Source organism: Trichechus manatus, unplaced genomic scaffold (genome assembly GCF_000243295.1).
Source record: "Trichechus manatus latirostris isolate Lorelei unplaced genomic scaffold, TriManLat1.0 scaffold00056, whole genome shotgun sequence".
In the NCBI taxonomy this organism is placed as follows: domain Eukaryota; kingdom Metazoa; phylum Chordata; class Mammalia; order Sirenia; family Trichechidae; genus Trichechus; species Trichechus manatus.
Genome location: NW_004443992.1, coordinates 3,202,739 through 3,214,242, shown reverse-complemented (window position 1 = coordinate 3,214,242; position 11,504 = coordinate 3,202,739). Strand labels below are relative to the sequence as shown.

The 11,504-nt window shown below is 37.4% G+C and overlaps 1 protein-coding gene across 1 annotated transcript in view; it reads left to right on the top strand.

The window, feature by feature from the left end:
• Nucleotides 1-11,504, top strand: part of DNAH7 (dynein axonemal heavy chain 7) — a 270,960-nt gene that overhangs the window by 17,127 nt on the left and 242,329 nt on the right. Inside the window, exons 4-8 of the mRNA XM_004378290.1 lie at nt 836-944; nt 1,710-1,857; nt 6,927-7,014; nt 8,877-9,057; nt 9,987-10,062. Of these exons, the coding sequence (XP_004378347.1) occupies nt 836-944; nt 1,710-1,857; nt 6,927-7,014; nt 8,877-9,057; nt 9,987-10,062 (602 nt within the window). The remainder of the gene's footprint in view (nt 1-835; nt 945-1,709; nt 1,858-6,926; nt 7,015-8,876; nt 9,058-9,986; nt 10,063-11,504) is intronic.

Here is an 11,504-nt window from a genome sequence, read left to right as displayed (position 1 = left end):
AGAGGGTTGATATGTTGTGGGGTTGTTAACCAATGTCATAAAACAATATGTGTACTTCTGTTTCATGAGAAACTATTTGTTCTGTAAGACTTCACCTGAAGTACAATAAAAAAATAAAATAAAAAATTATGTAGAGTTTCCTTTAAAATCTACATGCCTGGGTTTACTGAAGAACCATAGTGTTCAACAGCAGCGGGCGTACATTCTGTAATCAGAGTAATTATTAGTTGCTTTTCTAGAAATGTAGGTGTTCTCCTGTCTGCGTCAGTCCCCACCACTCCCTGTTGTTTACCCGCACTGAAGCTGAGTGCCAGTTGCCTATCATCACTAGTCTTCCTCCCTCTTTTATGTTACCTGCCTGGATCCTTTAAGTATAAGAATTTGGGATCTTTGCCTTAAATAATGGAATAAATTTGTGATTTGTCAGGGCAATCTAGGGCAGTTTAAAGCCATGAAAACAGGAAGACCTTTGGAGCTAGGATGCAGAGGGAACTTACTAGTGTTGGAGACCAGCCGAAGGTTCCTTTGATTAAAATGGAAGGCTTAAGAAACACTTGCCAATAGCTGAGGATAAGTGGACTCTCTGGAATGAACACCCCATTCTTAGGTAACAGACGTTCCCATCAACCCAGAGCAGGGCCTTTGGTAATGTCTCCTGTCACAAACCACTGCCATTCACAGGCTTGAATAAGAGCTGCTGTTGAGTGTTTATGCCTGTCCTCCAGGTGTTTTGATATGATTGAGAAAAGTCTGTGTTTGGAACTTGTTGTTCATTTCACTAAAAAAAGTTTTTCTGATATTGTTCTGTTACTGCTATGTAAATTTCATGTTTTAGGTGAGTACAAAGCCCCACTGGCAGCAGGCAGCACCATCGTTCCATTTGAACATAAAGCAGGATGATGATGTCCCAGAACAGTTTAGTGTTAAAAATGAACAGTCGTATGGTAAGAACTTCAATATTCTAAGTTCAGATTTAAGGACATTTTCTGAAGAAAACGATAATACAACGTTTAGTGTAATACTTAACATTTTTATAAAGTAGAAAAAGTTCTCCCAAATGTTTCCCTCAGAAAATAATCGATTCCAGTTCTTAGTTATTTCAGGCCATTGTAAATGCTATCAAAGTTAATATTTTAGGAATTTAGATGTTTGTAATAAAACTTGGATCTATTGTAATCAGAGTTTACCTCTGCATCAGAGTCTCAGGAGTTTTTTTTTTTTCCCAAGAGTCATTTTATTTAAGATGTAAACATTACCTCCAAATAAGTCAGCTTAACATTTTTTATTACTTTGACTGTTACTAAATATAGTATTCATCAAATTGATTATATATAATGTTAACAGTTGTCATCATAGTGCTTTAAATTTTCTGAAATAGTTTTGTATTCATTCTGGTTTTACCATAATTTTAATCTTGTTCATTTTCAGAAGATACTATTTAAATATAATTGATAATTTTGTGTTCATTAGCATATTAATCCAACTATGAAATAAATTAATTGCGTATTCTTAAAATAGAGACTTTTATTATGATGACATAACATAGGTATAGTTTAACTTCCTTATAGAAGAAAATAAAATGCACTTATGGTTACTTGAGAACTTAAAGCATATAATTCTTCCTTAAAAGATACTGCAGCATTTTATTTTAGGCATGTAAATGCTTTGGCTTATTTTTAAAATGACTAACTTGTACTTTTTAATTTAAGCCGAATACATGGAACACTTTGGAAAAAAAGCCAGAATACTAGACCAAACTGATGATAACTATCCTGGACCATCTACTTCCAAATCAAAGGGCAAAACTCCACATAAAGAACGAGAAGACTTTAGAAGCACTCTTGTTAATGTTATTATGTAAGTTCCATAAACTAACCAATATGTATTACCCTAGCTAGAGCTCTTGGGAAATTTTTATCTAAAAATATAAGGATTCTGTGCATCTCTAAGGATGCCTCGGTGCCTGTTGGAATGAGGTCAGAGTATAAAAAAGGAATGAAAGAAAGATGGAGCTTAACTCTTAAGTGTGTCCCACTTTTGAATATCATAGACTGTAGAGGTATCTATGTTCATGTTGATTGAGAGAATAGAATTTCTGAGAATTTTGATTATAGCTCTGATGGAAGATTTGGGGCAGATTTTTGTTTTTGTTTTGCTTGTCTGTTCAGGTGATGTGGTGACTTCTCTGGAGCTGTGGGTCTCCTTGTGTAGAAAAAGAATTGGAATGAAATGACCAGCAGTGTCAGCAGGGCTGATGGTTGGCCTGGTCTGAGTTTTAGAATGGCTCATGGGGAGCAATGCAGAAGCAAGTCGCTAGTTCGTGTTTGCCTGGTTTCCTCACATCTTTGTGCTAGTTACACCTTCTCCTAACTTATTGGCTGTGTCTTTATCCATCATTTCACATTTACAACAATAGTAAAAAAAATCTACTATCTGACTGTTTTGTGCATTAACAACATACGTCTGGCAGTAATGAATGCCGAGTGTGAGGTAAGAATAATGCTGAATGTGATGGTTAAGGTTGTTTGTCAACTTGGTTGGGTCATGATTCTTAGTGGTTTGTCAGTTATGTAATGATGTAATTTGGCAGTTATGTAAGGATGTGGTCATCCTCCATTTTTGCATAATGCTGATTTTGCATAACGACCTGGTCTTTGGAACCTAACCATGTCGCTAAGTGAGGAGAAGGTATACTCATTTTCAATTCTTATGGCTCTCAGGGCACAAGCTGCCGTTTATGGAACAAACGGAGTTTCATGACATATACTGGTAAGTAACTCACCCACAGAACCCCGTTGTACTGTCCCCATATGACATCATCCCCTTTACTGGCTAGATGGCCATCTTGAAGGGAAGACAGTTGATACAGTTGTTAGGCAAGAAGGGGTATTTGTGGAGTCCAGTGCAACTGGATTGAGGGTGAGTGTGTGCCTCTACTAGAGTGGTTTTGAGTTTGCTTTTGCCAGGTGCTGCTAGGATATTACCAGCTTGGTCCATGTCATGGATTGAATTGTGTCCCCCAGAAATGTGTGTCAACTTGGCTAGTCCATGATTCCCAATATTGTGTGATTGTCCACCATTTTGTTATGTGATGAGATTTTCCTGTGTATCGTAAATCCTATCTCTATGATGTTGATGAGGTGGGATTAGTGGCAGTTATGTTAATGAGGCAGGACTCAATCTACAAGATTAGGTAGTGTCTTAAGTCAGTTTCTTTTGAAATATAAAAGAGAGAAGCAAGCAGAAAGACAGGGGGACCTCACATCACCAAGAAACGAGAGCCACGAGAATAGTATGTCCTTTGAACCCAGGGAGTCTGCCCTGAGAAGCTCCTCAACCAGGGAAGATTGATGACAAGGACCTTCCCCCAGGGCTGACAAAAAGAGAAAGCCTTTCCCTGGAGCTGGCACCCTGAATTCAGACTTCAAGCCTACCAGACTGTGAGAGAATAAATTTCTCTTTGTTACAGCCATCCACTTGTGGTATTTCTGTTATAGTAGCACTAGATAATGAAGACAGTCCACTTATTTTATTGATTTCTTGGCTTAAGTGCTTTCAGATCATGCAGGCAATGTAAAATCAACACCCAAACTCATGGGAGCGCAGGCTTCTGGTTATAAATTCTTAGAAAAAACTTTTTTCCTGCTCTGAGCCCTGGTGAGGAGAGATGAGCTCTCTTGACACAACTCCCGGTACTTGTATTTGTAGCTCTTTAGATGAGGTTAGAACCTGTCTTGGGTTCCAGCTTTATGCAGGAGTCACAGGCTGAATTCCTTCTGAGGCCTAAGGAATCATCTTCTTCCCCACATGGCCATTAAAATCCAGGGCTCCTGCCCTGCAAAGGCAGCCGTACCGTCAGGTTTTTGCTGATCGTTGTGTCTTTCCGTTTCATTTTGTTTGTCTCCCGAGTCTTCTGTTTTGTTCTTATGAAAGCTGTACATTTAAAATAAGCTCGGTGATATATTATAGAGCATTTATAGAGTCGTACTGGAAGTTTTTCAGATTATCTCTGCTGCCGTGTTGTGAGAAACAGAAGTCTACTTTTGACCATTTCATGTTATTTTTCAGTTGTGCCTTTTATAAACAAGAATATAGATGGACTTAATGAAATTCAGTTGTAGAGTTTCTGTACTTTAATAGCATGTTTAATCCTGCTTATATTTTTTGCTGTTTCTTATGTATGTGGAGTCAATGTCTCCCAACTTATTTTGTTTTCTATTTACTACGTGTTGCCTTGCTTTTTTCCCCCCCCCTTTTAGTGCTTTGTATTGAATTGGATTTTCTCTATTCCTCCTTTATTTCTGTTAGTTTAGAATCTATGAAGTGTATTTCTGTTCTTTTTAGTGGTTTCCCTAACATTTAAATCTACATATTTTTTATTCATATTTTTCAAAGTCTAAAAATCGTTTCTCTGTCTTTCTTCTGAACAACCACAGCAGGATCTTAGAATACTTTAACTTAGCATTGTTGAATGAGGGAATAAGAAGCTATGAAAGTTGGTTATTTTAACTAAGAAGTAATTAGCACATTATTCTTGTTATGTGTACAGAAAAGAGATGACAGTAGTGTACTCCATGAATCAGGAAACCTGGGTTCAGATTCTGCCACTATGAAGTGTATGACCTTAATAACTGTTTGTTTTTTAATGGTAAAAATACTCTTTTTTTATCAAACTGACAAAATGATCACTTTTGCAGTTAGAACAGTCAGTCTTCATGGTCTTCTCTCTTGATTACAGACTGCCTTGAAGATCTTCCACCATTCATTTCATGCTTATTCCCTTACTCAATAACCATTTATTGAGCACTGTGTACTGAATTGGAGCCCTGGTGGCACAGTGGTTAAGCGCTATAGCTGCTAACCAAAAGATCAGCACTTCGAATGCATCAGCTGCTCCTTGGAAACCCTATGGGGCAGTTCTCCTCCATCGATAGGGGAACTAGGAGTCAGAATCGACTTGATGGCAATGAGTTTATGTACTGAATTAGGAGTCCATGGGTGGGGCAAATGGTCAAGTGTTCAACTACTAACTGAAGGGTTGGTGGTTTGAGTCCACTCAGAGGCACCTTGGAAGAAAGGCCTGGAAATCTAGTTCCAAAAAATCAACTGTTGTAAACCCTGTGGAGCACAGTTCTACTCTGACACACGTGGAGTCACCGTGAGTTGAAATCAACTTGATGGCAACTGAGTTGTTTTTGTTTGTTTATGCACTGAATTAAACTGAGACATTAACTGAAGGCTTGACTCTTTTCTCTGGCTCGTATAATTGAAAAGAGTAAGGGTAAAGTTCACAAAATATTGGATTCTTAGGTTTGCAAACAACAAATAAAGTTAGACGATTGATTCTGGGTATCTACTGTGGCATGGTAACTTAGATATTCAGTAAACCTCCAGTTGCCACTCACTGAACAGTTAGTGTGGGAAGGAGTATTTTATAGCATCATTGACCTTCATTCATCCCAGAAGAAACTGGATCCAGAGCATGATATATTCAATGGTAAAGAGATTAAAGTGACCCTTAACAGCTTTTTATTTTTCCTAAAGACGTGAACTGTACTTTTCCCCACAGTAGTGCTCCAGAACAAGTCACAAAATGTGCCTTATATTTGGCATAGATTTTGAATTGAATTATAGCTATAAAGATTACAATATCATATGAACACGTACCTTGTTGCCATTGAGTCGATTCTGACTCATAGAGACCCCATATGACAGAGCAGAACTGCTCCATAGGGTTTCCAAGGCTGTAATCTTTACGGAAGCAGACTGCCACATCTTTCTCCTGTGGAGCAGCTGATAGGTTCGAACTGCCAACCTTTCAGTTAGCAGCTGAGCATTTAACCACTGTGCCACCAGGGCTCCTATATGTACAACTTCCATTCCCATCCCGTTGCCATCGAGTCGATTCCGACTCATAGCGACCCTGTAGGACAGAGTAGAACTGCCTCATTGGGTTTCTAAGAAGTGGCTGGTGGATTCGAACGGCTGACCTTTTGGTTAGCAGCTGAGGTCTTAACCACTGTGCCACCAGGGCTCCGTATGAACACCTAGCCAACAATAAACATGTAAGGAGCCCACTGGCTTCTGTATCACTAGTCGCTAAGTTGCGTGTCTCTAGAAACCTGAGAAATGGCCTTTTAAAGAACATGTTTATATCTTCTGCAAAACTGCATTTAAAGTTCTCTGAATCAGTGCTCCTTTTATAACCCGTATTGATAACCATAAATACTTTAAGAATATAGAAGTGAAAAGAAGAGAGAGCTTGGTTTTAGAGTAATGAGGAGAAATGAGTAAAAACCATCAAGAAGAATGTGGCCTCTGAATTAGGTTTTGCAAATCACTTCTGATGTAAGTGTTTCTCTATGAATAAAGAAAGTATTCTGGAAGGAATATGTTACCCAGTGTCTTAGTTAACTAGTGCTTGCTGTAGCAGAAATACCACAGTTGGGTCACTTTAAAGAAGAGAAATTTATTTTCTCACAGTTCTGGAGGCTGAAAGTCCAAATCAGGGTCTTTTCTTCTGTGAGCTTCTCACCTAGTTTCAGGTATCTGCTGGTGTTCCTTGGCATCTGTCTTCCCCCTGTGTGGTATCTCTGTGTCTCTTCTGGTCTTTTTAGAACTTAGACGTGATTAGGTATATGGTATGAACCTATATACTGTACTGGTATGAGCTAATTAACATAACAAAAGAAAACCTCTGTCTGCAAACAGGATCACATCCACGGGTACAGGGGCCAAGAATTCAACACATATTTTGGGGGACACAATTCAATCCGTAACACCCGACAAATATGTATACATGTTCAGTAATACATTTTTTCTTACGATTTTAATAAAAGACAGTCCTGGTGTTTTTATCTGTTGTCTTATATTCTGACTGCCTTTGTTTGATACACATTTGAATAGTATGTTTATCGTTTCCTTAGGCAACAAGATGCTGGCTTAGACTCAACTACCCCTGATGAAAGCACATTTCCCAAAGCGACCACTTCCGCAATAGAGAAAGACATCCTGGTAACAGGCTATTTCTTTTGTCACTGTAATTGAAATTAAAGGAAACACTTGAAAATACTTTTATACTTTTGAGATTATTCTGTGCTCCTCTCTGTGACCATAGGAGTAAATACACAGGTCTCATGGAATTGCTATTTGGTTAATGGAGGAAACCATTCTCTCCCTTGCCACCTAACACCACCATGAAAGAATTTCAAGTCTGCCTGCTCCCTGTGTTAAAACTTGCCTCTGTCATCTAGAAGTTTTACATGTCTTAATTTTTTTATGAGAGATTATTTTAATCTTATGATGAACACTTTATAAAGCTTATTTTAGAAATAGTAATTCTTTAAGCATTTCAAATACGGAAGATTTTTTTTTTAAATGTAAATATCAAAGATTAACGTTGCCAGTTTGAAAGTATTTAGATGTTCAAACTTTTTTATGTGAAAAATTACAAGTGTTTATGTCAAATAGATTGAGGTTAAAATTGAAACTATATTGAGGTTAAATTTTTCATTATTAGAGAAATAATACTATGTTTTAAGATGAATATTTGATGCACACATGTAATTGCAGCTGTAACATTATAATATGGAATACTAATAGGTCAATTGGAAATTTTCTAAATTCTGTTGAATACTATTCCTGAGATTAATGTATATGGATAAGAATTTGCTTGCAGCTTTTAAGATCTAATAAAAGGACAAAAACTAACATACCAATCTTTACTCATTTACAAATGTCTAACTCTAATTCAGCATGAACTCTGTTAGGTATATCATGTATTTGGTAAGTATGTATTTGTTTTTCAGTGTAGTTATGAACTGGGATAATAATATGTTTTTTACATTTAGGAGATCTCAAATAATGCCTAAATGAATTGCGAAGTATACTTTAGTCTTCTTTATAAATATACCCATTACTCACTTATTGACATGGTTAGATTCCAAAGACCAGATCATCGCACAAAAAATTGGTGTTATGTGAAAATGGAAGACTTTTTTTCTGTTTTCAGACCATCCATTTTTCTGATTTTTTTAATTTAGAAAATATGATAATAGAAATAATAACAGCTAATCACTGCAACGAGTCCTGTTATGGATTGTTCACTGTAACGAGTCCTGTTACACTGTAACGAGTCCTGTTATGGATTATTCCTTTATGGAGAAGGAGGCTTGGCGGAGACAAAGCTAGATAAAGCCAGGCTGTGTGACTGGATGGCCTATGGTTTATTAACCACTTCACCTTCCTTCTGTGCTGGGTCAGAGCTTCCCTAGTAGAGCTACCTCCAGGGCCCCACTCCTACCTCTGAAAGCCCTGTGTTCAAGGTCCCTGGCCTTCTCTGCCTTCCCGGCCTGGAGAGTCACTAAGGCTTGGGGCTTCCTGTGAGGGCACTGGGGGCCTGACAGTGCACCTGGCCCCACCAAGGTGAAGCTTCAGGCCCAATTTGGCTCACTTCAGGTGTCATTAAACTTGCATGCATTTCTTCTGAACAGATGCACCACTGGCTTGCTGCTGCCTGTGCTTCCCGCCTGTGAGGCAGCTGGATGCTGTGCCCTCACCGGCAGGAGGGAGCAGAGAGTGTGAGGCAGTGCGGCCCAGATTCCCCGAGGCCACCCCGAGACCATCTGTGAGGGAGGGCATGTTCCACAACCATTGCTGCCATGCCCGCTACCTTGCTAATATGCAAAATAGTAAATTTGTTACTACTGTCATAAATGTGAGATGTTGGGTAACAAGACAGTTGATAAGTGAGGAGTAGATGTACTTTGTTCTCCTAAAAACTTTAATTTTACCTAGTAGTTTTATTTTCAGTAAACATAATTTTTTAAAATTATAGTACTAAACCTATCTACATTTCCTCTGTCTCCTTTATGTAGAGATATTACTATTATATTCATCATGGAATTGATACAGACCATGTAGCCCCAATGGAGGATTCTTGGCTGGAACATGTATTGAATTTAGTCCCCAAACATCTAAAAGTCCTCACTGATAGCATACTTGTATTGTCTGATGAAATGAGAGAAGATTATCTTCTTAGTGTAAAAAAATCCATAGGTAAATTGATATTTCTCTGTTTTCTAATTTGAATATACATCTTCATTAAAGATAAAATATTTTTTATATTGAAAGTAATCCCTATATTTGAAACTCTTTACTACATATTAATTATACTGTTTCTTTCATTGCTGTTATATTATGCACTTAGGCAGATTTCATTAGTGAAGTACAACAGCACAAAAAACAGTCTTTCTATTTGTAGGGATACTGTCTTAGTTATTTAGTGCTGCTATAACAGAAATACCACAAGTGGATGGCTTTACCAAACAAATTTATTTTTTCACAGTTCAGGAGGCTAGAAGTTCGAATTCAGGGTGCCTGTTCTAGGGGAAGGCTTTATCTCTGTGTGTTCTAGAGGAAGGTCCATGTCTCTTTAACTTGTTTCCTAGTTCCTTGGAGATCTCCATGTGGCTTGGCATCTATCTTCTCCCATCTCTTCTTGCTTAATCTGCTCCTTTTAAGTGATTGAGTCAAGATACACCCTGTAACTAATCCTGCCTCATTAACGTAACAAAGACAACCCATTCCCAAATGGGATTATCACCACAGGCATAGAGATTAGGATTTACAACACATATTTTTGAGGGACACAGTTCAGTCCATAACAGATATGTGCCCTCAACAAAGGACAGAACTGAAGAATATCATAAAAATTTAATTTCAAACCCTCAAAATACTTGAGAACCTAGTTTATGCCAGGCATTAGGTACTTAGGACACAGTCTCTTCCTTCAAAATGATCCCTTCCTTCAAGGATTTTACAGTGTAGGTCATCTTTTGTTCACGAAAGCACAACTTGCTAATTATTTGAAAAACAACATAATTTAAACAATTTTAATTTGAACAACAACTTTTACAGTTTGCAGTTTTCTGGAAATATAATTGATAAAGTTATTTATCAGAACTTTCTTTTCAATTTTCTTCCAGTTGATTTTGTTTTAAAAGATCCTAGAGAAAAAGAAGATGATAAAAAGACAGATGAACTTCTATCCCATCGTGCTGAGTAAGCAATCAGGCCTCTTTAAGAGTGTTGATTATGTGACCATTTCTGTGTATGTGTGTATATGTATACACTGGCTATATTTTGTTATATATATATAATTTAACTATTTTATATAAATATAAAATAGTAAGAACTGATTGTTCTTACTATCTTATTTATTTTTTAATGTACTTAAGCTGTAACATGTTACATCTACAAATAGACTCTCAAGGATGAAGATGGCATACCTTCAATATATAACAGACCTTCATTCAAGTGACAAGAGTTACAGAAGAAATATGTCTTCAAATAATAATGTTAGAGTGTTTGTGATTTGTAAATGACCTTTACAGATAAACAGAGAACAAAGTTCAAGATGGTAGACAGACACATAGACAGATAGACAGTTAAAACATCAGTAACTTGGTGGCAGGGACTTGATATATATCTTTATATCTCACAGCTCCTAGCACAGGCTTTAGGTATGGTAGAGATATAAAAGCTTGATGACAATTTGAATGTACAAAAACAAAGTGGGAACATTGTAGAAAATATATGCTTATAAAATATATTTCATTTTATTGCATGTATTAAAATATAGAACACATAACAGGAAAATTCACTTGGTATAATTTTTGCCTAGAAAAGAGTTAGCATTTAGGAATAAATCTCATAAATAGATTGAAGAATGGAACTTAGATTTGTATGATTAATAACTCAGTTTTACTTCTTTTTTTATAGTATTTAAAAATACCCTAAATTGCTTCTCATAGTAACCAAAAAAAAACAAACAACAAAAAAAAAGCCATGTAGCCATTTCTATGGAGAATAGCTTTTCTTGTAAGAAAAGACAAAATCATCCTTTGTAATTGTAAAGGTAGTATAGCCACAACTGAAAAACTGAATTAAACTTACTATGTAGTAAAATGGAGCCCTGGTGGCACGGTGGTTAATAGCTTGGCTGCTAACCAAAAGGTCAGCAGTTTGCTGAGACCAGAAGAACTAGATGGTGCCCAGCTACCACCAGTGACTACCCTGACAGGGAACACAACAGAGAGTCCCTGACAGAGCAGGAGAAAAGTAGGGTGGAGAACTCAAATTCTAGTAAAAAGACCAGATTTAATGGTTTGACTGAGACTGGAGGGACCCCAGAAGACATGGCCCCCAGACTGTCTGTTAGCCCAAAACTAAAACCATTCCCGAGGCCAACTCTTCAGACAAAGATTAGACTGGACTATGGCACATAAAATGATACTTGTGAAGAGTGTGCTTCTTAGCTCAAGTAGATACATGAGACTAAATGGGCAGCTTCTGTCTAGAGGCAAGATGAAAAGGTAGAGAGGGTCAGGAGCTGGTTGAATGGACACAGGAAATCCGGGGTGGAAGGGAGGAGTGTGCTGTCCTAGTATAGGGAGAGCAACTTGGGTTACATAACAATGTGTGTGTAATTTTTGTATGAGAAA